The sequence below is a fragment of the Dermacentor variabilis genome, chromosome 8 (assembly GCF_050947875.1).
Source record: "Dermacentor variabilis isolate Ectoservices chromosome 8, ASM5094787v1, whole genome shotgun sequence".
NCBI lineage: Eukaryota > Metazoa > Arthropoda > Arachnida > Ixodida > Ixodidae > Dermacentor > Dermacentor variabilis.
In genome coordinates, this window is record NC_134575.1 from 105337006 (window position 1) to 105353743 (window position 16738).

The following is a 16738-nucleotide window of genomic DNA, read 5'->3' on the forward strand; positions in this document are numbered from 1 at the left end:
CTTCACCGTCTTTGGCCTATGCTAAAGTGACTGTCAATTTTTTTATAGGTAGTATTTACGCGTGCTCGGCCGGGAGCTTCTCGGCTGCTCTGCCTGTATCTCTGGTCGCATTTTCCTTGTATCTCCGATCACGTGCTCGTGCGACACACTTGATTTGAATCCCGTTGCGCGATGCTCTCTCCTTCCTTTTATTGCGAAAGCAATACTGCTCGCACTTTCGGCCCATCGGTGGTCGTGGCGCCTCCTTACACAGCTGCGCGTCACGTGACCGTGTGACGTCACGCCAGACCGAGAGACGGGGCCCCAGCTCGCGGCATCGATGGTGGAGGCGAAGCCTTGCGCGCCGCTTCTGCGGCGCTACCGAGAGAGGGCGCTCGCTGGTGTGACGTCACGCTAGGAGGATAAATGGGGCTACAGCTCGGCTCCTCGCAGTGGTCGGCGCGCTGCCTTGCGCTATGTCGGATGATGTACAGCCATAAGTTTAACAAAGGGCAACCATGTCCACACCACCAGCCGAACCAAGGCGCAGCCAAGGGTATTGCTTTTGCAATCTTCCAGGCTTAACCAAGCTAAGCCTTCAGCCAATTTTTCTTCCTCCATGGTAGAAGACGGCAACGAACGCACGAGCACTGGCACAAGCGCGTTCGCGCGGTTATGCCGAGGGAAGTCGACACTCAACCCAGGGAAGGACAGCTAAAGGCTGCGCTCTAAAAAAAAAGCAGGGACGAGATACGACCGTCTCCATTGCAGGCGTAGGTAGCAGTAGAAGGTATGTAGAGAAGTATCTAGGCAAGGGTACTATGTGTCGCCTCTCCCTTTCAAAGGGGATGCCAATAAATTATAATAGTATCATCATCATCATCATCATCATCATCATCATCATCATCATTATCATCATCTGAGATTCAAAAGCTTGATGAAATTGTGAGCTGCGTGGACGCGAGTGTTCACCTATTCCTCCACTGTGTATTGCCCCACAACTATTTAGAAGGTGTAGTACGGTTGGTCATGTCACATTTTTACGCACAAGCATGATGAACAAAGGGTGTGCTTTCTTTAGCAGCAACAAAAGCTGAAGTAGTGAAATTTGCCTCTCGGAAATAATCAACGTTTTTTTCTATATCCTCCTCCTTAAAGAGTAGGCATGCGTTGTACTCCTCTCGGTGGCAGTAGCCAGCATGATCTCTCCCTATTTTCGGCTCGGTCCCATGTATATGCGCGTTTTTATATCGAGAAATCGAACAATAATAAGTATGTCTTCGGCGTGTAATAAAGCGATATTAAATGTTTATTTTTCTGACAGTTACAAATCGGCCAGGACAACGGGATGCAGGGAAGAAAGCTGCTTGAAGCAGCTTGAAGACTACCCGGAGTCTTTTGATCACACGACAGTATCTCACCATAACTGAGAACTCGATCATGTTTCGTGTAGGCTCAAGGGCTAATGCGTCAATCCAAACCGGGCTGGCTCGGGTAGGGTCCGGATGTTTCGGACTCAGGCCGGTATGGGTCAAGCTTGAAATCATGTAACCGTGCTCGGGCAGGCCAAAACATGGTCCTTTTGAGGTCAGGCCAGGCCCGGGCCTTAAAACACGGCGTGTGCAGTACTATGGAGCTCACAGCTGCCACTATAAGTACGAGGCAAAATGGGAAGGAGAGATAGAGGGGAAGAACACGTGACCCGTGACGCAAACGTGGCTTCGCCTCTTGGTTGTTATGTGGGATAAGGCAGGGAAAGAAGGGAGATTGCGGACGGTAGATTACTCACAAAGAGAGATTGTCTATGTTGGAAGCGAAGCTCACGTTTTGACAGCTTGGCGACGCGGCATTTCAATGTCTCCTATCTCCTTTAATGCTGAACCCGTTTGAAAAATTCTTGCTGTAGAATTGTGCACAGGGCCTAATAGAGGCCCTTCAGGTGCACATAAGTTGAAGCAGCATGTACACTGCTTCTCACGGCGGAGTGTTACGTGACTGTTTATACCCGAGCATTTATGTCGTACATGTTTTTCTTCCAGTCGTCCTATCCACTGCACAAGGGTTTGGTGGAAGCAAGGTTTCCATTGAATTAGTCGCGCGTAAGGTGCGAGGTGGAGTCTTTCCGTATGGTCCAGGAGGAGGTCCAGGTGTCACTGTCGACATTGAGAGTGATGATGATGACGATGATCAAGGCGGATTTCGTTACGGTAATTCATGAAACAAATCACTATTTCTCACCGGCAGTCACATAGTTTCGAGATGGGTCGGATTTTGCCTCGCGCTGTTAACATTAACCTTTGATCAGTATAACATCCATGCGTATGCTAGGCCAGGCATAAAAATAGCCCTACACACGCTACTCCTTTCTAGGCATGTTAATCTCAAGTGAGACAACCAGTGCACAAACATTATGCGCATTTGACTTTTACACTTTTTAATGAGCATTTTATTCGTTAAAATGAGGAATTTGGCTAGTTGGTGCTCCTTCATTTCGTAATATGCTGAGAGAAACTGAGTGCGGCTACTAACACAGAATAACACATCAGGCAGGGCGACAAGGAGGAAATCATGCTGTCTGGCGTGTTCTGTGCTAGTAGCCGCATTCAATTTGACTGAGATCATTTCAAAAATGAAACTTTATCGTTGAACAATATTGACAGCACAAATTGTGAACAAGGGATGCTGTCCGAATCTGAGTAGCACGTGTTTTTGTTAACACTTGAAATAGTACTAGTGCTAATAATTCTTGTTTCATCCTTATCAATGATGGGGAAGGCAATGAGGAACAACAGAAGCACAAGCTTGACTCGCTCCTGTTTGTTCAAATAAAAATACACTCATCTGACGTGTATGCGAAATTTCATGCAATTTGTAAACACATGCAGCACCGTCATGTGCTTAAAGATAAAATAAATATAAACGCTTGTCGAAAGATCAATAAGGATCAAATAATAAAAACATGTACTTAGTCACAGTGGTTTCACAGAAAATAATGTAACATTTCTTGCTAGTCATTTTCTTAAACATTTCATTAGTAACGCAAAAATGTAATATCGCTGGGAACTTCTGCGTTTGAAGTTCTTAGATCATTCTAGAAGATGGTTTATTCTATTTATCAGCCTAACGTGCACAACAGATATCCCCTGTATTGCTCTGTGATCCTTTTCTATATTCCTTTTCTTTTCCTTCAAGCGCATGGCACCCGTTAACTCAGAAAAACACTAACCGGTTTCGCTTCAAGTTTGCTCATGCGATGGCACGCTGCCAAAAGCACAGACGCCTGATCCGCAAAATTGTTGCGCATCAACCGTCAGTGTCTCGTGTCTGTGCTTTTAGTAATCTGTTAGTCCAAAAGCAAACATCAAGAGACACCACCTAGTCTCTTTCACAGCACTCTCGGATCTAATTTTGGGTTTCCTTGCTTGTTCTTGATATACGTGGCCATAAAACGATCAGTGAAATTATTCCTTGAAACCTCTGTCGCAAGGCTTCCCGACTGCACTGCCTACGTGCGAGAGAGGCAGACACTCACCTCTCCTCCATCAAGTATCCGACAATTACACCGCTTTAGATGAAGAAAATAGGGCAGCTAAGGGAAATCGCTGCACTTAACTAGTTTTACTGCTATGAAAACGAGCTGGCAACAGAAGAAAAGGCTCAATTCACGGTGCGCGTGTTAAGCCGTGTACATAGGTCACATAGGCGTGGCTCGCAACTGTTGAAACATATGCTCGTATTCTTTATTGGTTAATGTGAAGGCAGCGTCCAAGCTGTACAGTTTTATTTGCCTATTATAAAATTTTCAGTTTTCACACAGGGCTGCAAATGTTCCAAGTGCCTATGTTTTACCATGATCAGCTTTCAACGTGAATTGCCCCCTCACTGCCATTTATTGCATAATGTCCCTCTCTCTTATTATGGCGGAAATAATTCCCCTTCCATGGGAATAAAGTAATATAAGCTATACAGATATGGAAACTATCTAGAGTCATTGAAAGCATATTTAGCGCCAGCGAACAAGGACAGAAGGGAGACGACACCGCAATGCGCTAGCTTCAACATATTTATTTTCAGGAAGCAACTACCTATTTAACCCATGCACAGTGGCGCCACACCATACAAATTTTTAACCAATCAAACCATGTGTTATTGCCCCTTCGGTCCACTTGTTAGATAAGGAGACGGCTTCCTTGAATGGTTAAAAATTTGGATGATGTGGCGCCGCTGTGCATGGGTTAAATAGGTGGTTGTTTCCTGAAAATAAACTTGTTGAAGTTAGCGCATTGTGGTGTCGTCTCGCTTCTGTCCTTGTTCGCTGGCGCTAAATATGCTTTCACTGTCAGTTTACCAACACGCCCAGCAAATGGCAATGCTAGAATAATTGCGTTGCATATCTGATAGTTCGGAAAGCCTCACAGAGATGGAGAGCACATGCTTGAATTAGATGTCGCAGCAGCTCAGAGCCTATGACATTCCGCTGGCTAACATATGGACCTCCGGGTGTCACTTCTGGCTGGTGCTGCTGCATGTTAAGAGAGGCTGGTTGGAAAAACGCTCATGTGCGGCCCTTTGAGTGCACGGTAACCCCCTTACCCCCCCCCCCCCCCCCCCGTTGTTCATTTGCCTTGAAGCACCCCTTGCCCACCTACACTACATCGTGTCTTAACAGCTGGTGTGTTCCTTTGGGAAGTTGAGCCCTGTCAAAAGTAAAATCAGCCATCTGAGATGCATCTTACCACACGCAGTGGTTGGTGCTCCAGTATCATGTCTCCGAGAAGGAAGTAATAAAGAGAATTCTAGGGCTAGATTTTTTTCGAGATAGAACTATAAAAAGCCAACCGACAATGATACCAAGGAGGCATATGGAACGTTTTTGGCTGTTTAGAATTGAAGTGTAGAAATTATGAGCTAAAGGGAAAATGAAGTCGACGAAAAATACTTCCTGAAACTGGAAGCTGCACGCACAACCCTCGATTCTGCTTCTTCTGGCGCAATGCACAGTGAGAGCCTCGATTTTGGCAGCTTTGATGCCACGAGGTAGTATGCGAGAGTTTATAGGCCACTTGCCGTCTTCTAAATTCCTCGCACTACTCGACACTCACGGTCGAAATGATGTGCTACGTCCGGCACCATTTCTGTTAGTGGTGGCGCCGGCTAGCGCTCCCAGGACTAAATCTAGTTCACATAAACCAATGCTCAAGGAAGTAGACAGGTGTGTTCTACTTCGCTGCTGGTGTAAGCTTCCGGCAGCGGCATAATCGTGTTCACTAGCCCGAAAGTTACACCAACAGCGAAGTAGGATGCACTTGGTAACTACAGTAATAGCTCTGCGTTAGGTTGAGCTCCGCGCCACCAGCCTTGCCGCACCGTCTAGGCAACTTATGTTTGAACTCCGGCTCACGCAGTTTTTCGCCCGATCTGCCTGCGTTTCGCAGAATTCCGGACACGCTAGAGCTCTATTTCTCTCGTGCAGGTAGCGATAGGAGTGAATACGGCCCACATACCGATGCCTACTTTCCCCGCGGTCCAGGATTTTATCAAGATGTAGGCGACGAAGAGCCGTGGGTCAGCAGCTACGGAGATTACCCATATGCTGCACAAGGGCACTATCACGGTTATGAAGGCTCGTACAATGGAGAATACCACGGTTCTTACGCACTTCCCAGTCAATACGGTGTGTATAGTAACAGCGATTACAGTTATTTCAACGGAGAGAATCACTACTACCCACTTGGCGGACTTCCGGAAGGTTTCTGAGTCAGGTTTCTGAAGCAGCCACTCTCCCTTCTGCCAACGTGCCTGTCGGCGTTACTGCACTAGGTGAGATATTTGTTCTTATTGTTATTTTCATTCCCTAATGATGAAAAACAATTATCTAGCTTAAAGAGTGTTTAAGAGGCGTCGCGGGATGAGATCCCGGCCACGGCGTCTGCATTTCGCTTGGGGCGAAATGGGAAAACACCCGCGCACCTAGATTTAAGTGAACGTAAAAGAACCCCAGGTGGCCAAATTTCCTGAGTTCCCCACTACTGCGTGCCACATAGCCAGATCGTGGTTCTGGCACGTAAAACACGATAGTCTTTTTATAAAGAACTTAGTCACAGGAAAAGTAACTGCTACAACACTTCTTTACACTCTGAGCGGTAAGCAGAGCGATTCCAACGTATAACGAGAGTCCTTGAACAGTATAATCAAGGATAATAATTTTTACATACAAAGCGTTACACACATAAATTTCACTCGTATCAGAGAATGAAGTCAGGAATCATATCGCATGCATCAATAGCAAAAATTCTAGTCGCATATATTTTTTTCTCGTAAAGAAGTACCTTAAATAGCAAATGTGATTACCTCAATATTATCATAAATAGCTTGTTGACATCCAGATTTTGTAGAACTCCTTACATCAAACAGAATGTGGTCTCACTAGAAGAAAACTACATTAATATCTGGAAGCTTATTCCCGAGGAAGGTGCAGATCGGTACCGTTATGAGTACTCCGGCAGACATTTTGGGCAATTGCTGGTTCTGCTTATGTCTTTTTGTGCACGTGTTCTAGTTGCTACACAAAGATTTTAAAGGTGCTACAGCACTCCGTGGAGAAGTTTTGCACCTCATTCACCAATGCCGGCTAAAAGCTGCTGATTGCTTTTAACAAATCTGACTCTAAACAATTTAAAGCTTTATGCAATACTGGCCGACAAAAATTTATCGAGAATCCGTAAGAATCACAAGGATCCGTCTTGAGAGCTCCTGTCCATCAATTGGTATTAGAATTACGCGAACATGAAAATTCATAGCCTGGGCATGCAAAACGTTTTTTCACTCATAAGTACGTTGTTGAAAACCTAGATATTATCGCAGGACAGATCAGAGCTCCCGTGCTGCTATATTCATGATTGGTGAACGTTTGTATTTTTTTCACTTTCGTGCAATAGTCTAAAGACACTACTTCGACAAAGACCACTAAGACTTAGAGAGCCACAGCAATGTCATTAGCAATTGCTTTATGTACGCGAGCCTACAATTTTATTTTGTAGATGACCGTTCTATCAGGAAATACAACTTTACTAGATGCAAGCGATTACTGATTTGAAGCATGTTTAGCATGTATTCTTTGGTGACTTGATTATGCTGTTATTCGTGGTTAAATTACCACTGCGCCAATATATTTTTTGATGTCGCGAAATAATTTATCAAATATTTATTCCATTTCAGATATCAGACACCTGAATTACCCATCAATCCTTTTCTTTACGGCCGTGTTGTAACTTCGGAATTGTGCAGCAATGCACGGGTCCGCGAATCGACGAATTGTAGCACTGTTGCATCTACAAGACTCACATTTATTCTTTACGCAATCAGCACTCTAAGTTACATCTGGCGCATGTAAAAAGGGTTATATAGAACCAATGTCACGGTCTCGCTTGATTTTTGAAGTTAATAGAGAGAAAAAGTGAAATGCCACTTCGACTGAGTAGCCGAGCAAAGTAGAATATGATGTGAAATAAAAATTTTTTGAGTATGAGAGAAAGATAACCAGGGTGTCTGTGTGCTTCGCTGAGAACGAGTTTTAAGCAAGCAGGCACTGGGGAGCTACGTCTATATAGAACCTAGACGTCAGTGATGGCTTAAAAGCAATGAGCTTCCCATAAAAGTGTAGTTATTGTGTTGTACTGAAATACGGCCATAGTTCCATTAACAACATAACTTGTGTGATCGTCGGAGAACACATGAATGTTATAAATGCAATTAGAATTATTTTGGAACTTCCCCCATCTATTGGTAGGTCTGCCTTTGCGTTTTCTCGTGCCAAATTTTTTGCAAGTGAACTTGGGTCACTTGGGTCCATGATCAACTGGGTAAAGTGTCGGTCTGCTTCGTGATTCATCGTGAGATGGACCGACAATAACGACGTCGACATTAACAACAACGTCGGCAGGATGACGTCCGCATTTATTGTGATAATGTTTCTGAAGCAAGATACAATTTTTGCGCGCATTTTATGTAGACGTTGTAATGGGCACTTCAGAATAATTGTGGCTGAGTGTTTCTAGGCTTCATGAAATTATTTCTCGCAGCATGTCATGGTGGAGAAGCGACTTGTACCTGTAAACGGCGTAGTCACAGCTCACAAGAACAGGCGTAATGGCTTAAGGCTAGCAAACTGTAGGTACTTTTTAAGTTACATGCTTTGTACCAAGACTAGCTACGAGCTGTCACAGTACGTAGACGACGCAAAACAGATAATTGCAACACTCCCCTGAATAATATATCTAGAATCGCTAACTCTGTAGGTCTGCAGTAATTTATGCCGGACAGCGAATTATGCAGGACAGTCCAACAACAAACTGAGTAGAGACCTCAGAATAGCGTTTATTTCTGAATTCATTAAAATTTCTGGGCCAGCATCTTTAAACTTACAACCTGCACAACTGTTAGCCGAACACATCCATGCGTCAAGATAGGTGTGAAATTAATGCAACTTTACAATATAATTTCCCAATAGTTTCAATTTTGGAGCCCTGACCGAGCTGGGCTCTCGAAACGCTTGGTGAAAGACATTTGAATTATGTCACTTGATTACAACGTTGCTTAGTGCCACCTTTTTTATGCATAAAGCCCACAAACGTGAACCTAAAGAAACAACGTGATACTTCACGGTTTCACTACTGGGTCCGTATAACATAAAATTATTCAATTCTGGGTTTGTTCGAATTTTCGGACGTCAAGCTTCCGTAAGCGGTGACGCTATCACCAGGCAGTGACCTGCAGCTCTGTTTGAAGAGCTCAATGAAAACATTTTCTTGTTTATAAGAGGTTACTTGTTGTACTAAAGTAAATGGCATTGCCTCCTTGACAGGCTTTTCTTATCTGACTGGCTGATAAGAGACGGGACGCACGCTGAAGTGGCAAGGGTTTTAGTGGGTCCTAGCCAACGCTTTGAAAGAAGTTAACCGCATGAGGCTGGTGCGGCGCCTGGTCTGCGATTGATCCAGTTCCCTTTGCTTAGTATGCGGTGGCTGCTCCAAGATCGTCACGGCGTTCAACAGAACGCAAAAACGCTGCTAAAACGGATCCTTAGCGAAGAAGAGCTGGCGATGCGACGTTGTATACGTGCCGAAAGGGCTCGACAACGTTATACACTAATGCGACGATTTCTAGAGAAATCCATTCGCTCCGGCAGCTTCTAGTAATCAGTGCCACAGCGATCGGCGGGCAGGCATATTTTATTCCCTTTGGAACGGGGAAGTCTCTGGCTATATCGCAAAAATTATTCATCTTTGTTAGGCATATTACTGCAACTTTAGTATGTACACGTCACTATCGCGTGGTGAGTTTTCGCAATTTTGTGACGTCTCCTGACAAACACGTTCAGTGCATGCAACCCGGAAGTATTTGACGAGAAGCGGAGGGCTAATTGCAAACGAAGAAAGAAATGCATAGGTTCGAAAAGAAAAAGATTTTCTCTTGTCCGGCCTAATCATGAATAGCAACTGTGAACACGTGAAATGAGATTAGAAGTTTTCGCGATCTTCAGGAAGTTGTGTGACAGACAGAAGTGAGGCTGACCAAAACATTTCTGACCGATCCTGGAGTGCTATAGTAAAACACCAGGAAGCACACAAGCAAAAAGTAAGCAACACACACGAAAGCGGGATCTGCATAGTCCCTTTGGGTAGATTACAATATCTTATTGAGGTCTGTATCTCTAAAAATGTAAACGCACTTAAAACGCGCGATGCATAACGCGGTTCACAGCCTGGAACCAAGTCTGACCCATTGCTTGAGGGGTGATGGCAGTCGGTAAAGAGGAAAAAAAAATATTTTTAGGATGAAATAACCGCACTTGTGTCTATTCTTGAAAAGATAGTTCTAATGTTATTTTTGCTGTTAAAGCGATGAAAAAAATAATAAAGTTCTTTTGTTCAGTTTCACTTTAAGGTGTCCAAGTTGCACCTCACGTCGGCATTTTCACCTTTCAAAGCAATGGCTGTATTACAAAATACTTTGGTACTTATGCAAGAATACCTATAGGCCGCAAACTGAACTAGAATTAAATATATGTGATCGGTCATTCGGGAATTGTCAATATAGACTAAAACCACACAAAAAACTACCTCCTTGCAAACCTATAATAAGTAATAGCAGGTCATGCTATAAAATGTTATTTCTATAATTTATTAAACATAGTTTGTGCACGTCATGACGTATATTAAAGCAGCCTGCAATGTTTCAAGAAATAATCTTCATTGGATTAATTTTCATAAGTGATGACGTAGCACAAAAATGAATGAATTAGCAGTTCGAGAAAAACAAGACTAGCTATAACTTCCGGCTTCACCAAACAAGGCGTGTCATAAAAATTATCCTTTCATTTTTCAACCACACAAGACCGAAGCAGAAATTATTTTAAACATAGGCGTGAATGACCGCGCAATACACAGGTGTAATAAATGCTATGTTTAAATGAAATTTGGTATTTGAAAGTGTCCTGATATTTTAAATCATTTGCTATGACGCTTGTGAAAAATGCATTTTAAGCAGACTGCAGTACTGCAAGATTCATTTTAAGCCAACCGGTGCAGCGAGAGGTGCTTGTTCATAGCTGATGATTTTCTGTAGGCATCGCGTACGCAGGAACATGCACCCATGCATGCAGGAACGTCACATACACATCAGTGAGTGTCCTTTCATGCCTTCGCGTGTCCCTGATCATGCGTGAGCAATACCTATAGACATCCTCAAGGCAGGCCTCAAGAATTCACTGATCGGTCACAGTGAAAATGATACACAGCGGTGTGCTGAACAATGTAATTTCCATTAAAAATCACTGGTGTAAACAACCCTCAGATGAACCCAGTGTAGGCACTGGCAGGAACGCCTGTGGATTCCGCGTGGCACGTTAATATCGCTGTTCGAGTCAATGTCGCTAAGGGGGCCGCATTATCAGACATAGCGGGCCAGGGTGCGGGCGTCACGCATCAGCTTTCTCTAAAGCCACTGGAAGTTCTTGAGAATGGTGTTAGAAGGAGCTCCGGTGAGTCGCTGTGAGCACTTCCTGGTGTCACATGGTCGAAGGCGCAGATGTTTTGCTGAGTGCCACTTGCGATCACCATGCGTAAGTTGGTTTGCGTGCAAATTTTGAAACCATCATGTTACCTTCATTGTGTCATTGCTCCTAAGCAAATGAGCTGTCTAATTGCCTTTACAGTTAACTTGAGTTCGGTGCTGTTAGATCATGTAGTGCATGCACCATCTCATCTTTTTGAGAAGTATTCTTAACATAACGGTTTTATTTTACTGCTATTTGCCGCTTTCGTATGAAGTAGTACCGCTCCTTTTTCACACCATTGCTTTGAGAGTTTCCTTGTAATGCTGCATTGTTGAGGCTTACAGTACACTTACTTAGGAGAGCCTATGTCGCAAGCAGTGCCTCTTCATGAGACATGAAGTAGTTGGCGCCACCCTCGCGCGCCGACAGCTGCTCCTTTCCATGTCAAATAAGTACTTTTAAATAGCCACCAATATATAGTTTCCCGTAACATGGAGCACGATACTATGGCTGAGCCTATGGGATGTTGCGTGCGCGCAATTAGTCTTCGCGATAATCTGATTCTGCAGTTCCGCTGACATCACGCATCGATAAGAACACTTCCATAACATTGGTCTCAACCGACGCCTTCACACAACAGGGTATGATGTGTACTCTCCCGTAAGCGGTTTAATGACAAAAAAATTCACCACATAATGCAGAACATCAACGTACTTTAATTTGATATATACAAAAGGCGCACTGCGCAGGCAAGATGTCGTGCGAACTTAAGGTACAGTGGTTCCACTGCTCAGAGAAAGCGCGCAGAGCTCTTCAAGCAGCTTCTGTTTGGCAGCTGAACAGCAGACCCTTAAATTGCCCCATGACTTGCAGAACTGGGTCAGTAACGACGAGGGTCAGGAATAATGCCTCACCGACAGGAGAATATTTATTGATGGAGAAAACATTTCAAACTGCTACCAACAGCAAGTGTCCCTTTTTATTTATTCGTTTATTTATTTATTTATTTGTTTATTGTCATACTCTCAAAGCCCGTGGGCATTACAGAGAAGTGTAGTCATTATTACAAATTCGTTAACAATATTCTTGAAGTTTGTGGTCTCAGAAATGGCAGCGATAGAGGCAGGGAGGCGGTTCCAGTCATTCGTAGTTCTTGATAAACAAGAATCAAAATAAACGTTGGTGGGACAAGTTAGAACTTCAACCTTAAAACGATGATCCGTGCGTGACGATATGTATGATGGCGGGGAGATTAGTTCATTCTTAAGTGTTTCGTTAGTGTAATAAATCTTATGAAAAAGGCATAGGCGAAAGTATTTAAGACGTAACTCTAGGGTAGGCAAGTCAAGGGTTAGTTTCATTGAAGAGACACTTGCATGACGAGAATAATTCGAAAGTATAAAACGAGCAGCTCAGTTTTGAATGGATTCGATGGCATTTTTTAGCTTTATAGTAGATGGATCGAAAATGGAGCATGCATATTCAAGTTTAGGCCTCACTAAGGATTTGTACAGAAGTAACTTGACAGTTGCAGTTGCCGATGAAAAATTACGCCGTAGAAACCCAAGCATGCAATTAGCGTTACCATAAATGTAATATATATGAATGTTCCATGTAAGATTGTGTGTGATGTAGATACCAAGATATTTGTAGATGAAAGATTTTCTGCAGGTATGTTGTTAACATTGTACGTAGGAAGGGTGATATTTCTGACAGCACAGGACACACGCAGCGCCTTACATTTATTAGAATTGAGCTTCATTTCGGATCTAGAACACCACGATGTTACTATGCCAATGTTTGGTTGAAGAGTATCGCAGTCGCCAGAGTTAGAAATGACACGATAGAGAACAGTCATCGGCGAATAGCTTAATTGATGATTTAATTTGGTCTGGGAGGTCATTGATATAAATGAAAAATAATAATGGTCCTAGAACCGACCCTTGCGGTACACCGGAGGTTACTCGACCAGTGGAAGAGAAGCATTCGTTAGCATAAACAAATTGGGAACGATTTGACAAAAAACACTTGATCCGAGCAAGCACGTTAGGATCAATGTTGAGGTTACTTAATTTAGTTAAAAGTAATGCGTGTGAAATAGTATCGAAGGCTTTGGCGAAGTCTAAAAAAATGCAGTCAATAATAACGTTAGCATACATCGGCTAGAATAAATCATTAGTGAATGACAAAAGCGGTGTTTCGCAGGAATAGTGTTTTCTAAATCGGTGTTGGTAGGGGGTGAAAAATAAGTTTGACTCGAGAAATGAAACCAGGTGTGAGTAAATTATGTGCTGCATTAATTTGCAGGGAACCTTGATTAGGGATATAGGTCTGTAATTAAGTGGGGAGTAATGACCGCCAGACTTACGTACGGGAATCACTATCCCTGCCTTCCAATCTTTCGGTAGGAGGGTTGTTTGAAGTGACTGAGCAAAGATTTCGCTCACAATTATAGAAGAATAATAGTTCCCTTAAGAAATTTCGAGTTGATACCATCTACTCCACTGCATGCAGAAACTCTTGAGGTCTGTATCAACTTTACAACGCCATCAAGGTCAATGGTATTAGGAAGCACTAGAAAATAATGCACATCAGAAAAAACAGCGCTCGCGCACAGCACAAAATCCGAAAATACAGAGATGAACACGTCATTCAACACTTCACAACAGACAGTGCGATCGACAGGTTCGTTGTTAAGATCACACGGTTTAATGGCACTAGATTTTTTACCGTTGACCACACTCCAACATTTGTGTGGGTTGTCTTTCAAGAAAGAAGGAAACGTGTGGCCATAAAGTGTTGTTTTAGACTCTGCTACAGCATTCTTGTAGTCTCTCAGTGCTATTGTGTAAGCATTCGAACGCTCGTGATTGCCAGGTATTTTTGCTCGTCGGAAAAGCCTTTTATTTTTGTTTAGTAAGCGTTTTAGACGCGAGTTGAACCTAGGTGCGCGAGAATTAGAATAAATACGTTTTTGCGGGATGTACTGGTTCATTAAGGAGTTGGTCTTTCTTTGAATATTGACCAGTTTTCTTCAACAGATCGAGAGTGGAAACTTGGAATGTAGTCAGTGATGAAAGTTTCTAGTTCGTAATTATTTGCGGCAAAATCAGCATTTCTGTAATCACGTAGAACTTTCGACGAGGTAACAGATGGGATGGTTAACTGCAAATTACACTGGATTATACAATGGTCGCAAATACCCCGTAGGTAAGTTAGAGGCGAAACAAATTCCGGGGATTTAGTGAGGATTAAATGTAGGATATTAGCCGACTGTGCAGAGCATCGAGTAGGCTTCAGGACAAGCTGGTGCAGGTTAAAATTGAGGCAAAGGCTGATGAATTCGGAATATTCATAACAGCACTCTTGGGTTGCAGGGGGATCAGTATGCCAGTTAATGCCAGGAAAGTTAAAGGCCCCGAGGAGTAATAGTGGCGTGGAAGGGAACCGTAAGATTAGACTATTTAAGGCATCGTGAAGGTCTGAACAAAATGTGTTAGGTGAGAAAGGGGGCCTGTAAACGACGCAAATGATAAATGTTTCGCGTTCAAAGCCTATGCGCGTTCACACTAGCTCTAATGGTGACGCAAGCTGAATTGTAGCAGTGGTAATCGAAGAACGGTAAACACCCTCGCATTCCAAAATTTTCACGGTCTTCAATTTTGCTAGGACGCCATGTCTCTGTCAAGATAACAATATCGGCACTGCACGTGTCGACGACAGACAATAAAGCATCCCGCTTGTTGCATACGCTGCGCATATTTGAATACAAAAGAGAAATATTTTTTGCCACCGGACTATGACTCCACTATGTTTGTGAATTGCTAGGACCCTTATTGGCACTAAGGTTCGATGCAGAGGCCAGGAGTAGTTTTGCGATGTTATGGAGTAAGCAACTTGCAGCACCGCAGTTTTGGCCAGCAGATGTCAGTCGTGCCAGGAGATTCTCTCCTCTGATGCTCTGACCCACAATGCCACTTAGGCTTCCCTCTCATGCGGCTTGTGACGCTCACTTACCGCAGGTATCAGCCGGAGTGACCTCATACAATCCACGCCGTTCATAGTGGACTTGTGCAGTCCATTTTCCGGTACGGTTGAGTAAATACTTCACAAACTACTCGAAAGTACACTACTACTACATGAAGTGCACATACCGGCGTTCATCGCTAGTGTGTGCACCTTACTAATCGTATTGCCTGCTGCTGTCTGTCGAATACCAACGCTCCCCAGCTAGCTTGAGTTTCTGTGCTAATGAAAAAAATAAGGTAATGCGCTAAATATAAGTGTCGCGAACACGGCACACTTTACCATCGCGGGACACAGCACAAAGGGAAGAAGACCTTATCCAAGGATTTATGAGACTGTCTCAGCAGTACTTGTCAGCCGCTACTTCCTCAGATTGTTGATATATACAAAAGAATATCTTGCTGCATATTCACGTATTACAGTTTAAACTTTCCCAGCAAAATTTTGAAATATGTTTCCAGTAACAGAGCTCGTTGAGGCACAAGGCTGTCTTGAGGCACAAGGCTGTCGCGTTTTCGTGCTCTGTGTTCACAATTAGCAACAGCTCACTTCTACAGCTGATCTCTGTGGGAGTAATTTCGTTTTGTGCCCATTGCACCAAGGCGAGCAGATGCTGTTTTCAGGAAATATGTAGCGCACATGCATGTAGCGTTCTTGTCGAACCTGCACTAGCAGACGCTCGTGTTCTGACGTAATAGTGTAAATTCAAAGTTGATATTTGACATAACGATTGCCTCATACACGTTGTTGACAAATCGGCTTGTTTCACATGTAAATGTGTTCATATTTTCCTTTCGGCCCGCGATCTTCAGTTCTGTACAGAAGTTTCTTCGTACTTTCATTCAGAGCTCGTCGCAACATTCATTCTAAGGCGGCTATATCATTGCGGAAGAGTAACATGAAAGGCAGACAGTGTGACCAAGGTTGTGATCTCTTATTTATTGGACTGGTTCACTCACAACCTGCCTGATTAGGGCCGGTAATGGTTCTTCTTATAAGTGACTAACGTATATCCAGACGTCCCTCCTACATATAATAAGGGCACGGTCATGGCATTTTTCTTGCACAAAAGTACTATTGGCATTGCAGCATCATATCATGACGCTGTGTAGTATGAAAAATTCTTATGCACCTTTGAAAAACACAGTATTCCTCAAATGGGTCCAAGGTGAAGTCATGTCACGCCATGCAGCTTATGTAATCGGATAAACACCGTCTCTTTAGGGGCTGCCATAATAGAGTAGGTGTATATCTCGAGGTCATACTGCAAAAAAGAAAAAAAATTGTGAAATGTATTCTTTCACAAGGTTTATCAGCAGTATACAGTTAATCATTCCTACCACGTGACATTGGTCAGAGGACGAAGCTTTCTGTCGTTAGTACAGTTCGTTTGACCTGTATAAGTGAAGCATTTACAAAAAAAAATACTTTTAAGCGCGATTATATTTAAGCGTACATAAAAACCAATTAGGGTAACTCGAACGATCGTACATTATTGTTAACAATAATTCAAAGAGGAGGATGAAAAGGAAGGAAGGAAAGGTAGGGAGGTCAACCAGACGCACGTCCGGTTTGCTGCACTGCACAGTGAAAGGGGTTTAAGGGAAGAAAAGAAAGGAGAGGGAGAGAGGGAGATGTATATAACTTCACGCCTATACTTAGTCATTGAGGCCAGTC

General features: G+C 43.4%; 1 protein-coding gene across 4 annotated transcripts in view; it reads right to left on the reverse strand.

The window, feature by feature from the left end:
- Positions 1-15987: 15987 nt before the first annotated feature.
- The window catches only part of LOC142590511 (cytochrome P450 3A6-like), a 168694-nt gene continuing 167943 nt past the window's right edge, over positions 15988-16738 (reverse strand). For all 4 annotated transcript variants that reach the window (XM_075702694.1, XM_075702695.1, XM_075702693.1 and 1 more), the window contains one exon: positions 15988-16325. In XM_075702694.1, the coding sequence (XP_075558809.1) occupies positions 16236-16325 (90 nt within the window). In that variant the 3' untranslated portion in view covers positions 15988-16235. The remainder of the gene's footprint in view (positions 16326-16738) is intronic.